The 27,071-nt window shown below is 39.0% G+C and overlaps 1 protein-coding gene across 2 annotated transcripts in view; it reads left to right on the top strand.

The window, feature by feature from the left end:
* Positions 1 to 16,410, top strand: part of LRRC49 (leucine rich repeat containing 49) — a 180,039-nt gene extending 163,629 nt beyond the window's left edge. For both annotated transcript variants that reach the window (XM_036737270.1, XM_036737272.1), the window contains 2 exons: positions 864 to 1,017; positions 15,727 to 16,410. In XM_036737270.1, the coding sequence (XP_036593165.1) occupies positions 864 to 1,017; positions 15,727 to 15,930 (358 nt within the window). In that variant the 3' untranslated portion in view covers positions 15,931 to 16,410. The remainder of the gene's footprint in view (positions 1 to 863; positions 1,018 to 15,726) is intronic.
* Positions 16,411 to 27,071: the final 10,661 nt, after the last annotated feature.

Consider the following 27,071-nt stretch of genomic DNA (forward strand, 5'->3'; position numbering starts at 1 on the left):
TGTTGCCTGCAACTGGGAGGGCCTCATGACTCAAGCAGGTCATTGATCTGGCTGAGGGTCCCATGCCAGCAAGGTCATTGTTGGTTGGAAGGAGCTTCAGGAACCATCTGACCTCACTTGTTCCCCTGTCCCCAGTTTTATAGATGAGGAAACTGAGGCCCAGAAGCTGCAACTTGCTTCAGGTCACACAAGTATTAAATAGCAAATTCACAGTTTGAGTGAGTATCCTCTGGTTTCAAATGTAGGTGCTTTCTGCTTCCCTGCTGTCCTCCCTTCAGCTCTTTTCTTTTTTCACTTGAGCTCTACTCTGCTTTTCTGCATTATTTGATTTCTTCCTGCCAAAGCTTACATGCTTTCATTATGCTAGAGACTGTACTGTTAAGAAATGGCATGTGGCTCATTCAGAGTTGCAGACTGAGCACTGTCTGGCCTTGGTTGTCAAAAGGTGAAGTGACATGTTTATCCATGATAAAGTATTTATTAACACATGTTTTAGTTGATACTTGCGCGCTCTACAATATCTCTGAGAAGGTTACTAAGGATTTTTTAACTTAAGGCAATTTGATTCATTGTATTGTACTTTCTTCACACTAGACTCTTTCCATTTTAGTAAAGTTTCATTTGCCAAACCAATAAACTATGTTTATAGCGATGATTTGCAATTTTCAAATAAAAGAATTCAATTGAGTGGGTTAACTAGACAAAGATTAAGTTACTTTATATCTGTTTCAAACCTACAAAATGTAACAAACTTAATTTCATAAAGCAAATGTTCAAAGAAGGCAAATTCACTTATTGAAAGAGAACAAAAAACAGTAGAGATTTTAATTCAGTGTGTCATCATCTTTATTTTCTTCCTTCAGGAAGAAGCAATTCCGGTATCTACTAGAAGGAAAAGGGAAAAAATCTGGGGGTGTCAGTGAAGAAGGTAATGATAGCAAAAGACTTTGTGGAGAAAATACAAATCGAGCTACACTGAATTATACCACAAGAGACTTTTATACAGAAAAACTTGAGGTAAAGCTGCTTAATTAATCTTTGGGGTCTTGTGTTTTGACATAGTCCAAATGGTTTGTGATTTTTTTCTTGATTACTCATTTTGGTGTCAACATTTAGATAACTTATTTGGTCTTCAAATGCATCTTTACTATTGGGTCAGTCTAGGAAGAGTATAATGTAACAGAAAAGGGCTCCTAGGGAAAATCTATAGTTCATGTTTTCTGTTGTCAGAAAAATAACTAGCAAGAAACTGAGAAAAATAGAAAAGAAAAATGACTGCCTGTTATGGCTTTGAGCAGAGTCAAATGTAAATTGGTCCTTTGGCTTCCGGTTGCTTCCTTTTCTGCTAGTGACTAACCTTTCTGTTTGGACCTCTGGCATTTTACCCTACTTTCTAACTCCAAAATTCCATGAAATTCTGTGTTCTTGACTCTGGTTAGTGCCTTGATATCCATATTAACCCTACCATAGCTACTCAGACTAAAAAATCTAAGGCAAACATTCATTCATATGTTTATTTCACAGTTATCTTTTTGAGGTTTTGCTGTAAGCTTACTAAGTCCTATGGGGGATACTTAAATTTAGAGCTGAAAGGCACCATAGAGCCCATCTAGTCCAAATCTCTTTTCCCACCATCTCCCACCCCGACTCCCCATTTTACAGATGAGGAAACCTAATGACAGAGAGCTTGGTGACTAGCCCAAGGTCACACAAGTAGTGAAGGATAGACACAGGATTCAAAACCAGGTCCTCTGACTCCAAATCCAGGGCTCTTTCCACTGTTCAACTTTACCTCATATAGAAGTGTGATACGCATTTCTTGCCTTACCATCTAGTTGAAGAGAATCCACATACATGCACACAAAACATTTAAACAATATAATGCTAGAATCTTGCAATTTGAAAGGTCCAAATGCCAATATAAGTATCTCTTCCACAACATTGACATCCAACTTCTTCTAGACTATTTCTAGTGACACAGAACTCACTCCTTTGTGAGGTCACCATGGCTTTTTTGAACAGTGTGAAGTTGTAACATCCCTATTTCATTTCTTGACTTTGTATCTCTGGTACTTGTGCGTGTTAGACCCTTAATGCTGCATCAACTGGAATCTTAATTCTGCTTTCTGGAGTAAGTAATAAGAACTGTATCACTGCTTTCACATGGAAGCCCTGAAAACATTTGACATCACAGCTCTCATGCTTCCCTTTAGTCCTTTTTTGTCCAGATTATGTCAGAGCTGCCAACTTCTATCAGGCAGGATCCTGTGACTTCTAGATCCCGAAGACCAAAGACGGCAGGCTGACCCATCAGCCTAGCCCATTCTTTGAGTGCAGACACAGGGTGACACCATCACCAAGTGCGCCATAAATCTCCTGATGTTGGTCCCCAGAGATGTGGACATAGAAGCACAGACCACACCAGGAGTCAGCCCAGAAACATTAAGCTCCTTCAGTGTCAGGAGCAAGAATATGTTTAGCTGTGTACAAGCCCTGCCCTCACAGAGCCTCAGCCTGAGAAAGAAGACTTGGCTGGCTGAGACTCTATGACTTTGTCAATTTGGGATCTCCTTAGGCCTTGAGGCCTCAAGTAATTTGTCCATGATCATACCCCGGTGGCAGGGGCTGTCAAATCTCACCTGTGACATAGTCAAAAGAAATGTAAGATTTGAACCCAGGTCTTTGTGACAGACGCTAGGTCCTGCATGATCATTTACCATTCTATATTATTCTATCCTCATCCGCAGACTCTATAGGACCCCCAGAAATGACCACTGATTTCTAAAAGTATATCAGCTTCATTTCCACTGTCTACAGCCCTCAAAGATTTTAGCTACAGTCATGCTATGTGGAGGGGCCAAGGTAACTGGTGAACCATAGAGTAGCTACTGAAGAGTAGAGACCCTTAGTGGGTAGCCTCCTACTTTTGTACTCTTCTTTGCCTTTTCCCCCACTATACCAGTAAGGTAAACACCCCCAATTCCTCCCATTGTTCTTCCTACTTCGTGATTTCTAAACCCCTCACCTGCAGCTCAACAGTTCAACAAGCAGGTATGAAGCCCTTGCTGTGTGCCAAGTACTGAGGCTACAAACAACCTGAAAGAACTGAACAAGGCTACTCATGCTGTCATTTCCTATGTTCATTACACTCTAGTCTAGCATAATACTCGGAAACTATTTTTATTGAAACAATTCAGACACCGAAAATTTTCATATTAACCATTTCAAAAACAGTGTTACTGAAATTTAAGGAGAAAATATACAGACCAAATGAGGATGGATTTTTACTGAGCAGAAGCAGCAGGGGATGAGCAGTCTTGTGCCATTCTCCACAGAGCAAAATAAGGTGTGTGTGGTCAGACAGCAGCAGCACCTCCAGTTGAGGGGGTTCTCATCTTTCACAACTCCCCAGGCTTTTCAGAAAGCTAAGGGAGGGCGGAGGGGGGAGGGGGAAGGGAGCAGCTTCAATTTTTGCATTTGATGTGTTTTGAGCAACACAAAAACCTTTTACTATTGCCAAAATTTTCAAGACCCCCATATTCAGTTACTCAACCCCAGGACCCACGGTTTAAGTGCTGTGCTGTTCTCTAAGACTGAAAGTTTCACATAAGGTGCTAACCTGAACTTGGAGAGGAAGTTTCCTATCTCAAGAACTCATTACATCAATGAAATAAGTTTGGTTCCTATGCATATTACCTTATCTACAATATATTTATTACGTGCAATTATTTCAAAAGTTTTTTTTTAACTCAATTTCTTCCAAAACTCTCACAACCTCCTTTATACTGGGACAGTATACAACCAGATTCTCTAGAACAACATTTATAAGTTCCATCAATATATTGCAAATCCCAAAGGTCTTGATAATAAATTTATTTGGGAAATGAAGTTTTAGCATTAGAATATAACTACCTTTAGGTCTCAGATTGATTCATTTTTGTCTTTGTCTCCTCAGTTCTTAGTAAAGTGCCTGGTACAAAATAAGTGCTTAATAACTTCTTGTTTTTAGAATACTTTGGTTTGCAAAAATATATAAATCTAATTTTTGTAACTTGAATGAATTAAATTCACCGAGGAAGTCCACTGGCTAAGAAGAAATGTGTAGCAACTCTGTTTTAATGAAAATAATACTTTTGCATTATGAAACATTATTCCCTAGCTTCTCTGTTTTATGTTTTATTTTATTTTTTTACGTATGGTGTTGGCTTTTAAATATACTTTTCAAATAATTGATTTCAGAGAGTATCAAAGTTTCTGTTATTATGATTCTAACATAGTCACACTATTGCAAAAAGATGGCATTACAATATTTATCTCCACATAAATGTATATAGTAGCACTATTCTCTACCTATATTGTTATTCAAACTCAAGAGATTACCTAGTTCTTCAAGATTATAAACTAAGTGCTAGGCATTGTGGGATAGAATAACAAAATTGAAACAGTTTCTACCCTTGAGTACCTTATATTATATCAAGTGTGATTTTAATTTGAAGTTCCTTGGAAATGCTATTATTATAATCATGTAGTATTTCTATAGCACTTTTATTTACATAGTGTTTTCAGTGGTTTTTATGTGGGTTCTATTATGATTTGTTGTTCATTTGTTTCAGTTACGTCCAATTCTTCATGACTCCACTTGATGTTTTCTTGGCAAAGATACTGGAGTAGTTTGCCATTTTCTTCTCCAGCTCATTTTACAGATGAGAAAACTGAGGCAAACAGGGTTAAGTGACTTACCCAGAGTCATACACCTAGTAAATGTCTAAGGACAGATTTGAACTTGGAAAGATGAGTCTTTCTGACTTCAGGCCCAGTGCTGTATCCACTGCACCACCTACCTATCCTTCTATTATGATAGGGATCTCTTATAATAGAGGTCTGTTAATTTCTCTGATAATTTTAAAAGCTACAAACTTTTCCTGGTCCTAAGATCAGATTTCCAGGTCTATAAATAGCCAGTAATTTATTTTTCATTGTGGAAGTTAGTAAATCAGTCTTGCAAATCATGACCCTTTTTCCTTAAAACTGGAAAACACTAAATGTCCAAATGAATATGGTGACATAGTTCCTCCCTAATCTTATAGGATTTTGGAAGAATAAGTAAATTAACTGGGTGAAACATTTGGCTTTCATAATATAGGCTACAATAAGCTATCATAATTATAGTAAATCCTCATCATTGACTGTGGGCTTACATTCCTGAGAGTCATAGCAAACAGAATAAAAAATAGTAAAGGAAACCAACCCTTTGATGTGAACAAAGACCAAGCTGTAAAGAAACATAAGAGTAGATACAGAAAAAGAAAAGATATTCATTTGTCTTTTACTTGAACCCCTTCCATCAAGAAACATCATAAACTTGAGTCTTCCATATTGCTCTTTTCCTCTACTCTCAGCCTAAGTAGTAGGACAGGACCAGCATATTTCTACAGTATACATACTAGAGAAAACTACATATCTACCATGATCCCATGGGGTTAGGGATAGAGAGAAGTTCCATTATCCTTTTCATTCAACCAACACAGTTATTAATCCACTAGGAGCTAGGCACATAAAGGCAGGACCCATTTAAGCCTGGTGCAGTAGCACCTTAAAGATTAGACACTGAGTTTAGAAATAAACGATAGAGTGGTAGACAATGATCACTTAATACACAGGTTTGGCTTCTGGTTTTTATTCTAGTCATTTGAAAAATATTCTTGTTATACATGGCCTTTGCCAATGGGCACAGTCTATGGAACAGGAGAGAGGGGAAAAAAATGAGTAAATGAAGCTTATTTTGACTAATGAGATTACTGCATGAAAGGCAAATTCCAAGCTTGACTGAAAACTGAAGTTGATAAAGGAGAAGAAAATTACCCAGGTTATACGAAGTGGAAAGCCAAGCAATTACCTGGTGAATTTTATCAAGTGAGACAGCCAGTCCGCATTATTCAGATTAGAAAACTCTTTCTAGGACTTCCGGGGGTGTAGCCAAGACAGTGGCTGGAAAGCAGGGACTTGCATGAGCTCCCCACCACGTCCCTCCAAAAACCTATAAAAAATGGCTCTGAACCACTGAATGGCCACTATAGCCATAGACCCTATGGTACACACACACACACAAATATGTTTGTACACATCTATATACATATAGGCAAATATTAATATACATACTATGTATGTATAGATTATATGTATAATATAGTAGAGATTATATGCATTTATAGGTTATATGTAAGATATAGGTTATATCCAGGTGGTTTTCTAGGTTATATATACATATGTGCAGGTAGACAGATGAATGTGTGTGTGTGTGTGTGTGTGTGTGTGTGTGTGTGTGTATACTTAAATCCAGTATCCAGAACCCACAAAATAGCAGAGGGAAGCAGGGCTCCAGCCCAGGGCAGCCTGGATGGTCACTGGATGAGGTCTATAACGCATGGAGCAGAGGGGAGCAGAGCACAGCGTGGGAGGCAGCAAGACCAACCAGACCAGGAGCCGGGCAGGACAGGCCCTAGCACCCTGAATCAGTGAGCTGTGGCAGTTACCAGACTTCTTGACCCACAAACACCAAAGACAACAGAAAAGGTTAGTGGGAAAAGCTGCGGGGGACAGAGTTTGCAGTTCGGCCACCGCCCCAGGGGCAGCGGGGGAGGTGCAGCTACAGAACTACAGCTGCAGTTACTTCCAGCCCCAGGCCCACGTGGTGGGAGGAATTAAGTGGCGAATCAGAGCAGGAGTGAAGAGCCTGCTAAAGATTTGTGTCAGGTCCGGGTTGGTGGTTCTTGAGGAAGGAGGAGTGCTGGGGTGGAAGAGCTGGCTATATAGAAATAGCTCTGAAATCAACAGCACATCCCCTCAAGCTTGGAACAAAGTACTCTCTACAAGCAGTCATACCCTTACAAAAAACTCAAGGGTGTTGGCTGGGAACATGGCCAGGCAGCGAAAACTGACTCAGATTCAGTCTCAGACTTTGGAATCTTTCTTTGGTGACAAAGAAGACCAAAAGATACCACCTGAAGAAGTCAACAAAGTCCAAGAGCCTACACCAAAAGCCTCCAAGAAAAACAGGAACTGGTCTCAGGCCATGGAAGAGCTCAAAAAGGATTTGGAAAAGCAAGTTAGAGAAGTAGAGGAAAAATTGGGATGAGAAACAAGAATGATGCAACCATGAAAAACAAGTCAATGACTTGCTAAAGGAGACCCAAAAAATACTGAAAAAAATATTGAAGAAAACAACACTTTAAAAAATAGATTAACTCAAATGGCAAAAGAGCTCCAAAAAGCCAATGAGGAGAACAGTGCCTTGAAAGGCAGAATTAGCCAAATGGAAAAGGAGGTCCAAAAGTCCACTGAAGAAAATACTACCTTAAAAATGAGATTGGAGCAAGTGGAAGCTAGTGACCTGATGAGAAATCAAGATATTATAAAACAGAACTAAAGGAATGAAAAAATAGAAGACAATGTCAAATATCTCATTGGAAAAACCACTGACCTAGAAAATAGATCCAGGAGAGATAATTTAAAAATTATTGTATTACCTGAGAGCCATGATCAAAAAAAGAGCCTAGATATCATCTTTCAAGAAATTATCAAGGAGAATTGCCCTGATATTCTAGAGCCAGAGGGTAAAATAGAAATTGAAAGAATCCACCGATCACCTCCTCAAATAGATCCCAAAAAGAAAACTCCTAGGAACATTGTTGCCAAATTCCAGAGCTCCCAGGTCAAGGAGAAAATACTGCAAGCAGCCAGAAAGAAACAATTTGAATATTGTGGAAAAACAATCAGGATAACACAGGATCTGGCAGTTTCCACATTAAGGGACCGCGGGGCTTGGAATACGATATTCTGGAGGTCAGTGGAGCTAGGATTAAAACCAAGAATCACCTACCCAGCAAAACCGAGTATCATGCTCCAAGGCAAAATACAGACTTTCAATAAAATAGTGGACTTTCAAGCTTTCTCAGTGAAAAGACCAGAGCTGAATAGAAAATTTGACTTTCAAACACAACAGTCAAGAGAAGCATGAAAAGGTAAACAAGAAAGAGAAATGCTAAGGGACTTACTAAAGTTGAACTGTTTTGTTTACATTCCTACATAGAAAGATGATGTGTATGATTCATGAGACCTCAATATCATAGTAGCTGAAAGGAATATGCATATATATGTGTGTATACATATATATATATATACATATGTGTGTGTCTATGTATGTATGTAGGTATATATATATATGTATTATATATCTATGTATATATACACACAAAGGGCACAGGGTGAGTTGAATATGAAGGGATGATATCTAAAAAAATAAAATCAATTTAAGGGATAAGAGAGGAATATATTGAGAGAAGGAGAAAGGGAGAGATAGAATGGGGTAAATTATCTCACATAAAAGTGGCAAGAAAAAGTGGTTCTGTAGGAAAGGAAGAGGGGGCAGGTGAGGGGAAATGAGTGAATCTTGCTCTCATCAGATTTGACCTGAGGAGGGAATACCATACACACTCAGTTGGGTATCTTACCCCACAGGAAAGAAGGAGGAAGAAGATAAAAAAGGGGGGATGATAGAAGGGAGGGCAAACGGGGGGAGGAGGTAATCAAAACCAAACACTTTCGAAAAGGGACAGGGTCAAGGGAGAAAATTCAATAAAGGGGGATAGGTTAGGAAGGAGCAAAGCATAGTTAATCTTTCACAACATGAGTATTGTGGAAGGGTTTTACATAATGATACGCATGTGGCCTATGTTGAATTGCTTGCCTTCTTAGGGAGGGTGAGTGGGGAGGGAAGAGGGGAGAGAATTTGAACTCAAAGTTTTTAAAAAGAGACGTTCAAAAACAACAACAACAAAAAATTTTTTTGCATGCAACTAGGAAATAAGATAAACAGGCAATGGGGCATAGAAATTTATCTTGCCCTACAAAAGAAGAAGGGAAAGGGGGATGGCAGGGGAGTGGGGTAACAGATGGGAGGGCTGGCGTGGGGAACGAGGCAACCAGAATATATGCCATCTTGGAGTGGGGGAAGGGTAGAAATGGGGAAAAAATTTGTAATTCAAACTGTTGTGAAAATCAATGCTGAAAACTAAATATATTAAATAAATTTTTAAAAAAACAGAAAAAAAGAAAACTCTTTCTAACCCACATTGCCCTCAGTAGCAGGTTTTTAGGCCTGCATTAGCTACCTAATTAATCTTCCTAAAAATTGCTGTCTTCCTGTCACTCTTTGGCTCAGAAACTTTTTTTTTAAATGACTCTATCTTATTTTTTTTTAATTTATTTATTTAGTTTTAGTTTACCACACACGGTTCTACATAGCTCAGAAACTTTTAATGATTTGCCATCTCCTACAGGATAAAGATCAGATACCTCAACGTGATGATCAAGGTCTTGCAAAATATGGACTCATCTTTACTTAACTTTCTCCTTCTACAAAGATCTTCTCTAACCAAACTGGTCTACTAAGTGTTTCTTGAGTATGTTTTACTACCTCTGGACAGTTCCTACCCATCTTAAATTATCCAAAATCCTACCCCAACCTGAACACCCGGTTCAAATCCCCCCTACTCATTTTAGGCTTCTCAGATTTTTTTCTTCTGATACAACCCTCTCCCTCTGCTTGCTGTGTGTTTACACTTACACACACACACACACACACACACACACACACACACACACACACACACACACAGAAAGAAGAGCCAGCTGCTGGTGAGGGGCTCTTTGGGATTTCAGGGAGGCTTGTTCATGATGTCCAAGTCAGGAGGGTTGAAGTCCAAAGCTGTGGTTGGGAGGCTGTCTGTCACCAGGTTTATCCATAAGAGCTGGACAGGGATTAGAGCCTCAGGAAAACCTAGAGCAGCAGTCAGGAAAATATACATGACTTCCCCCACACTGGAAGAGATGAGGTAGCGAATGAACTGCTTCATGTTGTTGTAGATAGCACACTCTTCCTCGACAGCTGCCATGATGGTCGAGAAGTTGTCGTCTGCCAGCACCATCTCCAAAGCGGCTTTGGCCACTATAGCCTTAGACCCCATGGTACACACACACACACACACGCATGCACACACACACACAAATATGTTTGTACACATCTATATACATATAGGCAAATATTAATATACGTATTATGTATGTATAGATTATATGTATAATATAGTAGAGATTATATGCATTTATAGGTTATATGTAATATATAGGTTATATCCAGGTAGTTTTCTAGGTTATATATACATATGTGCAGGTAGACAGATGAATGTGTGTGTGTGTGTGTGTGTGTGTGTGTGTGTGTGTGTGTACTTAAATCCAGTATCCAGACCTGAATCATGATCTTACTGACTCCGAGTCCCACCTCTGAAACCTCCTTATTGTGTGATTTTCAGTAAGTCAATCACTGATCCTCTCAGTGCCCCTAAACAAATGTCTAAGACTATAAATCTCAATGGCCAGGCTGCATTGGTAAAGGAATTTTCTCACTGGCAAGTTCCTACACTGATATCACAGTTCTGATAAAACTACGTAGGATTCTATCTCACTCACAGGTTTTGAGTTCCTTGAAGTCAATGACTTTGTCTTATAACCATTCACCTCCCCCCAAACAAACAAAGCTTAAAATTTAATTCCTCGTGCACAATAGGTATTCAGTGAATATTATTTGACTTGTTGAATGTTGATAATTGCCTAATCTTTTCATTTCATTTAGCCTGCATAGCCATAGCCTTAATTAATCAAAATGATTACTGATTACTGATCTGTTACTATGTTGTAATGGAAAAAGAGCCTTTAACTTGGAGTCAAGAACCAGGGGTTCTAGTTCTTTCTCTGTAAGATGCTTTGGAAAGTTACCAAGAAAAATGAATAAATAGACTTTCCTTGAGGAATTTCTTATATAACAGGAGAAAGCAGACAAATAAAAATAAACAGTAGTGATGAAGCAAACCAATACTGAATTGCTTTAAAATGGTTCTGTCAATTTTAAATGAGATTGGGGGAAAAGGGTATGGTCTCTTTTAGGTTGAGAATCAGTTTGTACCAGCAGAAAGTCAGGTTGTAAAAAACTCTTAAGGCTTAGTAAACACCTTTTTTTCAGTGTTCATTAAGTACTTAGGAAACAAGGGAGGGTGAGTGATAAATCTAGTTAAAAAGAATAATTTCTTCCTGAATGGGCATAATCATGGGGGAATCATGCTGCATGCTCCATTTTATGTTTTTTTCTGTTATTGTTTTATTTTTGATTTCATTCTGGGGAAAGAGAGAGGGAGTCTGTGGAAGGAAGGTTTTCTTTAAGGGGAAGGTGGGAGGACTTTGGGTCTCATGGAATGAATAGCAAGACAAGTGAGGATTGAGGTTTTTGCTGGAGCAATTAGGGTTAAAGACTTGCCTCTAACACCTTTAATATAGAGCTGAGCCAAATGGGAAGAAGCTCTTTCGGATGAAACATGGTTTGTAAGACTTTTAACTCTAAGATTCAAATAGTAGTGATGAAAGAATTAAATTGGAAAGTTTTGGGAGGAATATGATAAGACAGTGTGGTATTGTGGAAGGAGTTCTGTATTGAACATCTAGATGTTCCAGTTTTGTCCAGGTTCCAGTTCTGTCCATGCTACTATTCAGTTGTTTCATAATCATCATCGTTGTAAATATTTATGTGCCTGTTATGTGTGAAACACTATCCCAGGCATTGGTAATACAGAGAAGTATGAAATGAATTCCTTGCTAAGTGGTGGGCATCACAGTTTAGATATGGAAATAGGAAGTTTACGTAAAGACCTAAAACAAAGCAGAATTGTACATACTAAATGCAAAATGAGTGAGAGAGCTAGGATGTATTATGTGATTTTAGAGGAAGAGAGTTGGTATGGGATGGAGCAGGTCTGAGATCTCACAGAATTGGATCTTAAGCAGGTTCTTAAAGGATGGCTAGAACTTATTAAGTAGAGAGGAAAGGAACAGATGTTTCTGTCAAAGACACATATGTTATTCTTGCTAGTAGGTGGTAATACACTTGGTTTGTTTAGAAGAGTGCGTGAGTAGGCTGATTTGAATGCAGTCAAGGATTCCTATAGAAAATTAATGGGAGAAAATAATCTATCTTGTTCAGATCTCTTAACCTCCTTGTATTTTAGCTTCCTCCTAAAGCAAGGATACAAGTTAAAAATCATTAAAAGACCATTATAGTGGAAAATGCTATATAAAAAACATATTCAAATTGTACTTTCTTCAAAATTTTTCATTTAAAAACTTTTATTAATTTGTTTTTATATCACCTTTATTTTCAAACTTATCACAGTCGACTGTTGTTCCTCAGTATCTTGGCTTAATTTTGTGCTGTTTAAAAATTTTACAGTGACTTTCAAAAGGAATATATTGTGTGCTTTTCAAATTTGCAGATTACACAAAACTAGAAGGAATACATTGAATAACTGTAGTCAAAATCCAGAAGGACCTCAACATGATAGAGTAATTTCTAATTAGATGTCTTACACCTGGGTTCAAAAAATCAACTTGTTGGGGGAGGCATTTTAACAATAGCTTGTATGCAAAAGATCTTATGGTTATAGTAGACAAAAATATGTCTAAAATACTGCATGATGACCAGAAAAAAGTAACTAATCCTAGGTTTTCTTAAGAGAAGCACAGTTTGCAGAACAAAGGAGGTAAATAGTTACTCTGTACTCTGTCCTGGTCAGACAATACCAACATTTCTGTATTCAGAAGGATCTTTGTAAGTTAGAGCATATCAGAAGAAGGTGACCAGAATGATGAGAACTGGAAGACATGCAAAATGTGTGTCCAGCTAGTGATGTTTAGCCTAGAAGTGTTTCTTAAACCATTTTAAGAGGTTTCTTAAACCATTTAACTTTTGTGACAAAAGTTTGGCAATGGTAAAAGGTTTCTGAATGTGCAACAATCAAAATTTAATTAAAATCAAACATGTAATGAATCCTAGGTGTTTCTGGCCATGCTTGCCTGTGTTGCATCCCTCAACTTCACAGCAGCCTTGGTTCTGAACACACAGCATGTGCATTTTGCACTGGGCATGCCTTCAGGCCACACAATGCCAGTGAACTCTGCTGAAAAGCAAAATGGGGTTGGGACTGGAAAAAGTTTAAGAAGCCCTGGCGTAGAGGAGAGAAGACTGAGGGAGAGCAAGATACTGTGCCTGCCTTCGTGTATTTTGAAGACCTATCATGTAGGAAAGGAATTAAGAACTTTTATTCCAAGCCTCGGGGAGTAGAACTTGCACAAATGAGGAGAAGTTGCAAAAAGGCAGATTTAGGCATGAGGTAAGAAAAACTTCTTAACAAAAGGAACAATCCAAAAGTGAAATGAGCTGCCTGGGTCATGGCAGCTTCCCTCTTACTGACTGAAGGTCTTCAAGTGAGGGTAAGATGACCACTTGTCAATGACACCGTAGAACAGATTCTTATTTGGTTGGACTAGATGGCCTCTTTGGTCCATTCCAACTTTTATAGTAAGTGATTTTACGAGTAAGACAAAGTTTTCCAAGAGGCAACAGTCTGTAACAAATGAGAGAAGTTTGGGTGAGAAACATGGCATTGATGTGTTAATAATTAAAGAATTTTGGAGACAGAGTGAGTTATCACAGAGGACACCAATAGTATACACACATGCTCCATGGATAGGAAAAGGTAGCAATTAGTTGAGGATAATAAAATAGAAATATTTTTAGCACAGTTAATAGACTTAAACTCTTTAAGTTAGTTTGGTCAGAGCTTAGAAGAGTTGTGATGACAGATATAGTATTTTTGTTTAAAAAGATGTGTGGGAAAATATTAAAAGGGACAGTAGTAACAATATAAATATACATAGATTAGATTATATCATTTTATATGAAGTTGTTCTCTTTTACAGTTATTTTTAAATGGTTAGTTTTTAGCAATTATCAAATAGCTATCCAAAAGAGAAGCATGGTGTATCAATAAGTAAGAACTATTTCAGAATCTCCTTTTAAAAAATTAGACAACTTGGAAATGCATTTTTTACATATCCATCCTCTCTTCCACTTTTAATGAAGTAATTCTTTGGTGTTCATGTAAATACATGTACTATTTTATTGTTGTTGGTACAGCTCTACCAGTAATTCATACCTGTCTTTCCTAGGAGTTCCACAGGATATTTCTCAGTAACAAACTAACATAGTAAATTTTTGAGCATAGGACATCAGGTTCTTTGAACTAAGCAGCTGGAAAGCATTTGCTCTTTATCATCTGGAGAAAGTTTTGTGTTGTTTTTATGATAAGCCAACCCATGACCTAGTCTTCTTAACATGTGAATTAAATCAAGTTGATTAGCTTTCTGGCACATGCATAGCTATTCTAAGGATAACTCATATTGTAAGAAAACATTTTATGAAAGGTATGGGATTATTACAATACAATTAAATTTAGAGACGTATTTTTTAGGAAAATGCAGTGGTGACTTGGACATTTACATATATGTACATATATGTGTGTGTATATATGCATTTACCCATATTAATCAAGTATTTTTGCCATATTTGAGCTTACCTATCTTTTCCTACTATGCTTAGGGACTATTGAAAAGGAACACCAACAGGAAAAAAAATGGAGGGTTCATAATGTTATTTGTAATCAGCATGGTGCATTTTGTCAGGCCTGGTAAAGAAATAGGAGCCTAGGCCTGCACTGAATGAAAGGTTTAGACTAAATAAGCTCTGAGGTTCCTTCCAACTTTAGTATGGACTTCTATTACTGTGCTCTGTGCCAGGGGATCTTCATATCTCATCCTATTTTCTTGAGTTTCTTTTGTACACTGTTACTACCCAGAAATACAAGAAAAGCTGTCAGGAATGATTTCTAAATTCCATTCTGCTTCCCCTTTGCCTCCTGCCTTTCTCTCACCTCAGTCTAAGACAGTGGTGGGGAAACTTCAGCCTCAAGACCACATGTGGCCTTCTAGGTCCTTGGGTGCAGCCTTTTGACTGAGCCCAAGTTTTACACAACAAATCCTTTTATTAAGGGGATTTGTTCTCTAAAGCTTGGATTCAGTCAAAGGGCCACCCTTAAGGACCTGGAGGGTTACATATGGCCTTGTGGCCACAGGTTCCCCACCCCTGATCTAAGAAGTCTATTTCAGGAAACTGAATTGTGTGCACAACCACTGTTTCTTAGAGTAGGCAAGGAGTTCTGAGTATAGGCATTATCACAGAATTAGATCACAGAATTTGGAAGGGGCCTCAGCAGCCATTAGTTCAACTTGTACATGAAAGGAATCTGCACTGTAGCTTTTCTGCTTGAAGACCTCCAGAGAGAGAATCCTATTTCAGTTGTGGACATTTGTAGTTGTTAGGAAGTTTTTCCTGCTGTGAAGTCTAAAGAGGTCTCTTTTTCTGCCCATTGATTCTGATTCTGCTCTTGGAGACCAAAAAGACTTGAAGCCAGAAAATCTGGATGTGTGTGTGTACCAGTCACATATTGGTTATGTTACCATAGACAAGTTAGTAAATTTTCCAAAGTTTTCGTTTCCTTCTCTGTAAGATGTAGATAATACTGCACTATCTCCTCCATTTTGAGGAAAGTGCTTACTACAAACTCCTTACTAGAAGAGGGAGTTAGTAACAAGTTAATCAAAATTGTGGTCACACTATAGCTACCTTCTTGGTGATCCCTAGTCATTCTATGGATCAGTAAAAATGTTTTTAGTACTTTGGTTTGGTTCTGTCTTTTTTAATGCTAACCTTTTCTTTCCCGACAGGAAATAAAGGAAAAAAAGAAATTTTGCAAGACTTACATACAGGACCTTGTGAAAGAAGCAGCTGAAATCAACATGAAAAATGAATCTTTACAGAAACTTTGGCCTCAGATGTTCATTGAGCTTGTCAGGGATGCAGTAATAGAAATTCGCAATAAGAATTCCTACATGAAACTTTGTCTGCAAAGGATAACTGATACAAAATAGCAGTCTACCAGTTCTTGTTGATTTTAGTATTTTGTGTTTTGTTTCAAGAAGACTAAAAATATAGAGGATAAACATTAACCAGAAAAATATATCACTTTCCTACAAAGGATGGCTTCTAAGCATCATTGAATACTGTTTTTCCAGGGAAAGTTGGCTAGGCTTTAAAAAAAGAGAGAAAAACAAGAAAAGAACAAAGATTTCTTATTTAAGATGTCAATATGGCCTTTGTGAATAGAGCCATTTGTAGAAAATAACAAGACCAGAGATTAGATGGTTGTCTTCTGTGGTTGCTCCTGGTATGCTGCTACCATAACTCAGAACGGGTAGATTCTGCATAATGCTTCAGCATGATTGTGTTTCTTTTTGGTTTTTTAAATGACAATTTTCAGCCCTTTTTATTTTCACCCATGGTTTCAAAAGCCAAAAATATGTTCAAGCAAATATTGTTTTTTATGAGTGAAGAATTGTTAATAAATTAGTAAAAAAAATTATTTTGTGTTTTTCTTCTTAATCAGTCAGAACAACCTCCCTTATTAAATTGTGTTCCTTTTCCTGGTTCTATAGATGCCTTTTTCTCCTTACTTCAGGATGGCCTTGTCCCTCTATGGGGTAGATCTCTATTCTTCTTGAAATATCCTTTTAGAAGGGTGTTCAGCAGGTGTAATAGAGCACGTAGAGTTAGGAGAACAAGCTCTAAGGACTGGAGGAGTGAGACCGTCATTCAAATGCAGCCATTTTTCACCACATTTTCTATCCATCCTGGGTAAGTGGTGGGATGTCCTAGTTACTAGCAAGGTAATGTGATATGGTAGAAAGAGCTGGGTCTTGAGTTTGGCTTGCTGTGCTACTTTTCATGAGGCCAGTTGGCTAAACTCTGATTCTCAGTTCTATACCTGTAAAAATGAGACTAAGACTTAGCATCATGGAATAGTGAGTTTAAAGGCACCTAGAGATCAACCGTCCAACCCTAATTTTCAGATGAGCAAACCAAGGTCTTGAGAATTAAAATAATGCATCCAGCTCATCGAGATAGTAAGTAGCAGAACCAGGATTCAAACGCTTATCCTTGGATGATCCACTTATCTTGCTACAGCATACTTCTTTCGTGTTGTACTGCCTACCTCTCAGTATGGCCGTGAGGATTAAATGAGATCCTTTCTATAAAGTACATCGTAACCTTATTACGTCAATGTGATTTATTCTTCTTGTTATCATAGATGCCAATTACCAGCAAGAGTGTGTCCTCAAAGATGGATCACCTCTCAGTTTTTTCATCTATAAAATGGAGGTACTGATACTTGTACTACCAACTTCAGAATCTCAGTTTTGGAAGCAACCCCAGAGGGCCTAGTCCAACCCACACTGGAATAGACATCCCTTCCAAAATACAGAATAAACAGATGACCATCCACGTTTTGCTTGAAACCTTTCCATGGCACTACGTCCCAAGGCAGCCCATACTGTTTTTTGGATACCTATTGTAGTGGGGGAGTTTTTCCTTACATCAAGCCTAAATTTGTATTGTAAAAAATGCACTTTGTAAAACTAGAGTTATGTATCTATTACCTTATCACCATTGTCACCCCCAAAAGCTATTATAGTAGAGAGCACAAAGGCTTGTAAAGGCTTTTAGTGCCACCTTATGATTCTCTGGTCATATAACCTGGAAAGGGCAGTATGTTCCCCACCCCACTCTCATTTCCACCTGTTATACTATGAACAGTGTCTTAGCCAGGGGTGGGGAACCTGTGGCCTTGAGGTCACATGTAGCCCTCTAGGTCCTCAAGTATGGTCCTTTGACTGAATCCACTGTAGACCCTTTCTGGCTTTTTCAAACCCACTTAAGCATAAATACAAGTAAATAAAAGTGTCATGGGGATCCAAGCCAGGTATTTGCCAGAGGACATGACCCCATCCACACTCAGAAGTTCTTCACTTGCCACTAATTGTAATCATACCCAAGCTCAGATCCTGTTTGCTTCTCCCCATGTGTTTTGTTTTCTCATGCAGGAACGTCTGGGATGTCTCAACTGTGCCACACAGATAACCAAGTATGTGTCAAGGTTCATCATCACTGTCCCCAAATGTTAGAGTTGAACTGAATCATGAAGACCCGGAAATAGGACCCAGGCCAGTCATACAGGCAGGAGGCTCTTATGCCTTTGCCTAGCCCTAAGACCATCTCTCCATGCATCTACAGCTCAAGATTCACTCACTGTGAATACAGAAGAGGCTGGGGGTAGGAGGCAGGGATGTTCTCAGGCACCCTTCCTCCCTCAAATTCACTGCCTAATATTCTAATTCTTCCCAATATATATTTATTTCCACATGTTCTTTCTTTTTCAGTTTACTCTACTTATTCAACAGCAACTCCATGGCCCATCATAGACACACTCAGGAGGCAGATCTGGCCCTGACATGCCACATCTTAATCCGTTAGCACTTATTTTCCTGGGGGAGTGCAGGGGAAGAAGAGAGGAGAATTCACTATTACAAACAGCTAAAAGAACACTGAATACCCTTTGCACAATTGACTGCTATCTTCCACCTTCCCAGGGTTCTCGGTTCTAACACCAGGGATGGTACGTATTCAGAGGAAATGTACTGATAAAGAAACAGTTTCTCTGAACACAGCTTCTGGCAGTCATTACAGTAGGTAGTTATGTAACTGGCTCACCAGGAGGTGGAGAACCAGGTTAAGCCAAGAATAGCTACTACAGGACGACAAAGCTGAATTGAGATTCTCAGCAGGAAGCTCAATCTAAGTAACAGTATTTTATGAAAAGTTTGTGGAGAAGGCCAGGTGGCCACCCTCCAGCCCTCAGGAGCTCAAGCTGTTGGTTGTTCTACCCCCCAAATGAGTGAGTGTTAACTTTAGGGGGCAAGATGAGGTCATTCTCCTAGTAACATGGAAATACAGTCTGCCAGCAAGATAGACAAGGTTCTTTTATAAGCAGTTTGGCCCGTAGGATTTAAGTTACCACAATCAGGGGAACAAAGAAGTTGGAATTATTGGAGTAAGAAGGCAGACGTCACTGTCAAAGCCGTAATGAGGGCACCAGTTGCCTTTCCCTACCCTGATGCTGCCTACAGGGAAACACAAAGGAGATGTTCCTTAGTTGTCCCTCATGCTATCAGTCAATCGATAAACATTTATTAAGCACCTACTATATGCTAGGCATTGTGCTAAATGCTGGGGATTCAAAAAGAAGCAAAATATAATCCCTGCCATCAAGGAGCTCACAGACTAAGAAAGAAAATATGCAAACAAATATATATAAAACAAGCTATATAAAGGATAAAAAGGGGAAAAATTAATAGAGGGAAAGCACTAGAATTAAGAGGAGTTGGGGAAGGCTTCCTGTAGAAGGTGGGATTTTAGCGAGGATTGAAAGGAAGCCAGAGAGGTCAGGCAGAGTGGAAGAGGAGAGCATGCCAGGCATGAAATGTTATGGAATGCTATGACTGGAACACTGTTGAAAGGACAGAACGCAACTGGGCCAAACCACTTGGTGGTAAGCAGTATGTTTTGGAAAGTCTGCCTCGGTGGCTTTCCCTGTGTATCTGGATCCCCCATGTCGTTGGAGAAAATCTTGTGCGTTGGGTTCCTATAAACTGCTTGAGATTTTAGGCACAGCATATACACCAAAGGTCTGGACAATAAGAATCCTATGTTACAAGGTCACCCATCAGGAGCTATGTTCTTGACACAGCTTCTGAGTCCTTCCCTGTTTTCTTGCACATGCCTGTGTCACAGGTTATGGAAAGTTGACAATTTAAGCCAAAGGATTAGAAATGTACTTGTGTTGACTGATATTCTTCAGTCTACATGTAGAAACATTAAAATCTCTTCAACTTTAAAGCCTTAGAAGGAGCTCTCCAGGAACTACATATTGGTTAAAGTGGATATTGGACAGCACCTTGGGATTGAAGTTGGGGGGGGGGGGAACTAAAAATGCTTTTGTCCTTAAGCTTCTAGTGAATGTAGAGGCCACCTACAAAATCTTAGACTGCTCTGGCCTAAGTGGTCTGAGGTTGTTTCTTTGTTTTTGTTTTTTTACCACAAAAAGTCTTCTGAGAGAATACAGAAGGACCCATTATGAGGTAGGGCATCAAATTTAAAGTTAAATATCCCATTTAGCAAATGTAAATTTGTGTAACAGATTGTCTAATAGACTTACCTGATTTGAGTATGGAGGCTAGAGTGGCAAAGGGTTATGCCTTAATACACTGATTGTAGCATCAGATGGTTCATTGATAGTAGTTATTCAAGGAAATTTAGTATTTCTTAACCAAAGTCTCTATTCTGAAATATACAACATACTATCATATCCATTTTTGTGACAGTCGGTCAAGATAGCTTTTGAGATTTTGTCAATTGTTTGACCTCAGGAGTCAAGCTGGTAAGGAAAAAATTCCAAGATCAGGGTTTAAGGTGTTACTCTCAGTTTGGAGGTAATAACTAACAACCAAGTGAACTAGTTGGAATGGAGGCGTGGGGGGACTTGAAGAGGCAGCTCTAGGAACAAAAGAAATCATTTCCGTTTGGACCAGAAAGGAGTGATTAGAATGTGTTGTTTTCCTTGACTGAATTTTTGCCTTGCTCCTATGAATTAGACAAAGGATGGAAGGAATACCTCAGAATGTGAAACCTTGCAAGTATATCTCAGTGGAGAATTCCTCTAAGGGCATCTTAGGCAGGAATCTGAAGAATACCTTTTGTTACAACTACACAATGGTGCTAAAGACAGGCAAATGACCTGCTTCAGGCTTGTCCTCATGAGGTAGCAGTAGCTTGGTGGGGTCATCCCAGGGGAAAGATCTTTGCAGCTTTAGAAATTTGATTTTTATCAGGCTGCCCAGATATAACTGGGCCCTGTGGAGCTGATTCACCATCACCAGCCTCCACAATGCCAACTTAATTAATTTACGAGAAATAGAACTGAATACTCGTGGTCGGGGTGGGGGGGTGAGGTGAACACATTCTCTTCTCAATAGGAGTGTCAGTTTGTAAAATCAAATTAATAATAGAAGGATGCCTGATGAGTCAGAGTAAAGGGAATTAAATAATCTTAATGGATGCTGTCATCAAAACCTGATAGCCTGCTGTACCCAATCTCATTATGGAGATAAACTTGGCAAATGAGATACTTATGTTGGCTGCTCCTTCCCCTGCATGGTGCTGAATATACACTGAAAAATCCAAATTCCTTTTTGCAGATGCCATGCAGATAACCACACTTTTATTACGGCAGAGCTGTTGTTACAGCTTTCTTTACACTAGTTGCATTTCAGACAAAGTCAGAACTAGAATTGGTGGTAGGAATTGTCGAAAGTCATTTAGATTATAACATAGAAGGGAGCACATTGAGGAGGGGGCGGCTTCCAAAATGATTTTATAAATACCATTGTTCTAGTATAGAAAATGCCAGAAAATTCTGCTTGTGGTGGCATGTAGGTATCTATTCTGTGATAGATCAAGCAGCATATGAAGGCTCAATACCTCCAGGGAACAGTAATATGCAGGAAGTGCCATTTGCAAACTCTGAGTGTAATTTATCTCCTTGATAGACTAGTAAACACAAAGCAAAAATACCTCTTTTTATAATACAGCTGAAAAGGTCACAGCTTTATTTACATCAGTTAAATGCTTTACTGAGAGCTTTCTTGGTGACATGCTAGTTTTCCTGATAGCATTTTAAGTGGCATGCTGGTCTCACTGCAGATCATCAATCTTAAGATGAGTTACTCTGGCAGCTAGCTAAACTCATCTATAGTTCTAGAGTTATGATCTGTTTTTATGGATGCTTACTCTGAAATGCTAAGGCTAAGCTTCCAGAAGTGACTTTTTCTGAACTTGTCCTCAGACTCTGGTGGAAAACCCTGTTTGAGGGCTTTTAGCATGCACCATCGGCAACTAGGTGGCTCAATGGAGAGAGCGCCGGCCCAGGAGTCAGGAAGACTTGAGTTCAAATCCAGCTGCAGATGCTTACTAGCTATGTGACCCTGGGCAAGTCACTTCACCCTGTTTGCCTCAGTTTCCTCATCTGTAAAATTATCTGGAAAAAGAAATGGCTAACTGCTCCAGTATCTGCCAAGAAAATCCCAAATGGGGTCATGAAAAGTCAGATATAACTGAAAAATGACTGAACGACAGATTGTAGTTGGTTCAGGAGCACAGCTGTCTATGTTGAGTATCTACTATTTCTGGAAGATACTGTCTTCCATCTTGTTCATATATAGTCCACAAAGATCTGTAGCTAGGTGGTGCAAAGGTCAGATACGTATTCACTCCTATTTAATGTGTTGCTCAAGACTCAGAATCTGACCCCTATGCCTTCAGTGCATAGGGGAAATAAATGAATGTCCTTTTGTTCATTGATGCATTAAGTAACCTCCTCAATATCCAGTAGGATGAGGATCCTTTTTGTTTGCCAGGTCCTCTAAATGCTACAGCAAACAAGCACTTGATTTCTTTAGTTCTTTAATAGTGGATGTCTAGTATAACCAGATGGGCAGCTAGGTGGCTCAGAGGATAGAACACTGGGCTTGGAATTAGGAAGACTCATCTTTTTGAGTTCAAATAGGGCTGCAGACACTAGCTGTATCACCCTTGGCAAATCACTTAACCCTGTTTGCCTTAATTTCCTCATCTGTAAAATGAGTTAGAGAAGAGGAATGTCAAACTACTCCAGTATTTCTGCCAAGAAAACCTCAAATGGGGTCATGAAGAGTAAGGCATGACTGAAATGACTCAACAACAGTACAATCAGGTACCCCAAATCCAGAAATAGAGAGTATATTCAATCTAACCAGTGAAGGTTATCCACTGGTGAGCCATAACGTGTGACAGGCCTGGTGGAGGTATTTCTGACAGGTCTACCGTGGCTGGCTGCTTTGAAGACTTTAAAAGACAATAATAAAGTGGATAATGGTTTAAAATTTGGGGATCACAGAGCTTAGGAAGTCTGTTATAGGTCTAATGTTATAGATCTAATGCCCTCCCATCATTAGAGTCTCTCATAGTTAAACTTTGGTAAGGAGGTCTATCTATTTAGGATTTTTTTCTTCACGTTTAAGCTCCAGATCTCTCTCAGTTGTTATTGTTTTGGTACTGTTTATATAATTTTAGAAATGCAGCAAAAAATTCTGTTGAGAAGTAGTGTGGTAAAAAGGAAAGAACTATGTATTTGGAGTCAAGAGACTTGGATTTAAGTGTCATTTGTTGTTTAGTTGTTTTCAATTGTGTCCTACTCTTCATAACCCCATTCAGGGTTTTATTGGCAGAGGTACTGGAGTGATTTACCACTTCCTTCTCCAGCTCATTTTACAGATGAGGAAACTGAGGCCAACAGAGTTAAGTGACTTGCCCAAGGTACCACAGCTAGTAAGTGTCGGAGGCCAGATTTGAACTCAGGAAGATGATTCTTCCTCACTCCAGGCCAAGCGCTCTATCCAATGTGCCATCTAGTTGTCCCTTGACACTACTCTTTTTTCCCTCTTGTTCTATTGATCTTCTTTTTTTAAAACTACCTTTCCCTATCTCACCAGGCTGGAAATACAACAACCACTAATAGGCCAATCCCACTGATGTTCTTTACAGAAGCTTTCACATGCTCTGTCTCTGACCTGGGCTCATTCTCCTCCTTAAGCAGCCTGGTGGTCCCTTTTCCCTGGGAACTCAACCTATCGGTACCAGATTTAGTGCCCACACTTAATTGGCTTTAGCCCTCCTGCACACACACACACACACACACACACACACACACACACACACACACACACACAGAGAACTCTTAACCCAAGTAATCCATCAGCCTTGTTGCTGTTGTTTAGTTGTTGAGTTGTGTCTAACTCTTCATGACCCAGTGGATAGTCCATGGTGTTTTCCATTTCTTTCTCCACTGTGTCCTCAATTTACAGATGAGGAACTGAAGCAAATAGGGGGTAAGCGACTTGCCCAGGGTCATGCAGCCAGTAAATGTCTTCCACAGTAGTAAGGATTACAGGTATGCATCAATACCTCACTCAGCTGATGCCATTAGTTTTTAAGTCAGTTGTTAAATGCAGGGTGTCCCTCCCCTCTCCATTATCCAGCAAACCTTTGCTTGTAACAAAAATTTAGAAAAAAAAGGCCATGTCTGACAGAAAATGTGACCTTCTACATCCATAGCCTGCCTACATTTTACTTTTAGAGTTGAGGGATCAGATATATAAGCAGAGCTGAAGTAACTTCTACTACAGGGGGTTGTCCACACTTACCCAGAGACTATATAATAAGTGTCAGGATCTTTCCCTGATACTGCTATTCATAGCAGAAGCAGGGCTTAATTAATCTTCCCTCCCACCCTGTATTGGTGAAAACAGAGCTACAGTGAGCAAAGCTGATAGTGCTGGAGAGAATGTGTAGAATGCATTTAGAGCTTAGAATGTGTCAGCACGTGTGGTGAGTTAATGCACCTGTCTGTGACTATACAGAGCTGGGGAATCTTGGGCAAATTTACTGTGGCATTCACTCTCCGGGTAGCCTTTGATGGGGGCAAGAGATGTTAAAGGATATACTGTGAGTAGGCTCAGATGCAGACTGCTAGCTGTTGGCTGGTTTAGACACGAGCAGCATGGAAGCCCATGAGTGGTTGGGTGTTGAGTCTGGAGCAGCTCAGCTCTGAATCAGAAGCAGTTGAGCCCTGTCTGTTTGGTGGCCACAGTGATTGAGAGCCCTGAGTCTAAAGTCAATCAACAGTCAAATGCCTCCTGTGTGCCCTTCCAGCAGATAGGTGGCACAGTGGATAGAGTGCTGGGCCTTGAGTCAGGAAGAATCATCTTCCTGAGTTCAAATCTGACCTCAGATACTTACTAGTTGTGTGACCCTGGGTAAGTCACTTAACCCTGTCTGCCTCAGTTTCTTCATCTGTAAAATGAGCTGGAGAAGGAAATGGCAAACCACTCCAGTAACTTTGCCAAGAAAACTCCAAATGAGGTTGTGAAGAATTGAATATAACAGAAAAATGACTGAACAACCACAAAAACAACACGGGCCCTGTACTGTGCTAAGCCCTGGAGACACAAAGAGAAGTTAAAAGAAAAAAAATCTTTACTGTCAAGGAGCTCAGAGTCTAATGGGGGAGATAACATTCAAACAGCTTTGTACAAACAAAATATTTCCACCCACCCACCCACAATAAATCAGAGATAATCTCAGAGTGAAGGCACTACAGTTAAGGAGAACTGAAGAAAACTTTTTATAGAAGGTGGGATTTTAGCTGGGACCTGAAGGAAGTCAGAGGTGGAGATGAGGAGGGAAAGTGTTCCAGGCCAATGAAAATGCCCATAATTGAGTGATGGAGTATTGTATGCTAGGACAGCAAGAGGCCAGTGTCTGGATTGCAGAGTACACAGTCAGGGGTAAAGGAGGAATAAGGTATAAGAAGACTGGAAAGATAGGAAGGGGCCAGGTTGTGAAGGACTTTAGAAGCCAAGTAGAAGATTTTATATTTGATCCTGGGGGTAAAAAGGAGCCAATGGAGTTTATTGAATAGGAGGGTGACATGGTCAGACCTACACAGGAAGATTATTTTGAAAGCTAAATGGAGGATGGACTAGAGTGGGGAGAGATTTAAGGCCAGGAGACTAATCAGCAGGCTAATCTCCATTGTAGTGCTGGGATCCATGATAATGAAGTCTTAACAGACCTAACACAAATCGGCACAGGTCTGGATCCCCAGAAGACAAGCAAGGGAAAAGAGGAAGCATAGGGGAAAGAAGATGGATTCAGGATCTGAATGTGAGTATCATTAGTTGTTACAGTGTGTTAAATATCTTGGACAAGTCACTAATGTCTTTCAGTAGTACTTCCCTTAGGCCCAGTAAAATGGTCCCTTACCCTGGCCCTGACCTCTGGTAGGACACCGTGCTTTGCAGGACCCTGCTCATCATAGGTTCAACATTATTAAATAAAAATGAAATATACATAATAAAACAAAATAATTTTGAATGACCTGCATAACCCAATGAATGTTATCTTATTTGTATAGACTATGGGAATGTCTAAATAAATTAAGCCAGCCAATTACCCAGGATAGTTCCAGATTCTGATAGCCTCCAACTCTTAAAACATGAAGAATTCCAGAAAATATTTCAAATATGCTCAATATTCTACTTGCCCCACATTTTCCTTGAACACTTAAGTGCTCATAAATTTATCACTTATTTTTAACTGTCATAAATCACTTGAAAGTACAACATATACTGTTGGCCAAATACATTGTCTTGGACAACAAACTTAATATCAAAAATGCTCACTAACATGTACAATGACATGTGGCAAGAACCTTGTGTATCATTAAAAGACAATGTTTTGTAAAAGAAATGTGATGCTATGCTCACAGTCAGTTGGGCTTGAAAACTGGCAGAAATATTTAAGGACCAAAACAGCATTTCTGATTTTAAGGATTTTCTTTTGACATCCCATGTACATTTCAGATTTACGACATGAAATTGATTACATGCTAGTTTGAGAATATTAATCTTTAAATATTGGCATTAACAGCATACTCTTCTTGTTCTGAGAAGTTATTTGTTTTGATATTTACTTCTTTTTCCCAATTACATGTAAAAACAGTTTTTAACATTAGTCTTTTAAAATTTTGAGTTCCACATTCTTGTATCTACTTCTTAAAATTTTTATATGCCCTAAATTGGGTAATTAAAAATTCTTGGTGTTTTATCTAATTTTTTAATAATTCACAAATAAGCCACAATTTCTTCAAATTTGTTTTAAAAATATATCATGAATGTTATTGTTATGACTATAACTGTAATAAATTTAAATTTAAAATACTTCCATCTAAAGAGAGGAGAGATTAATGGTTGCCATCGAAGTGTACATGTGTGCTAGCTCATCAGATTGTGTAGGATGGTGTCTTCCGTTTTTTGTTACTTTTGAGGCTGGAGAGTTTGTGAACAGAATGGAATGTTTTAATTTTGTACTTTTTGTGTTTGTGTGTATATTTAAATGGTTGTGAACAATAGTGCAAAAAGGTGTAGTTTAATTTTCAAAATGAAATATTGTTGTAATTTTGTATCAACAATTGAAACATAAGTCCCACCTGATTTCATTTGCTTAAAATATAATTTTGATG

The sequence above is a fragment of the Trichosurus vulpecula genome, chromosome 8 (assembly GCF_011100635.1).
Source record: "Trichosurus vulpecula isolate mTriVul1 chromosome 8, mTriVul1.pri, whole genome shotgun sequence".
In the NCBI taxonomy this organism is placed as follows: domain Eukaryota; kingdom Metazoa; phylum Chordata; class Mammalia; order Diprotodontia; family Phalangeridae; genus Trichosurus; species Trichosurus vulpecula.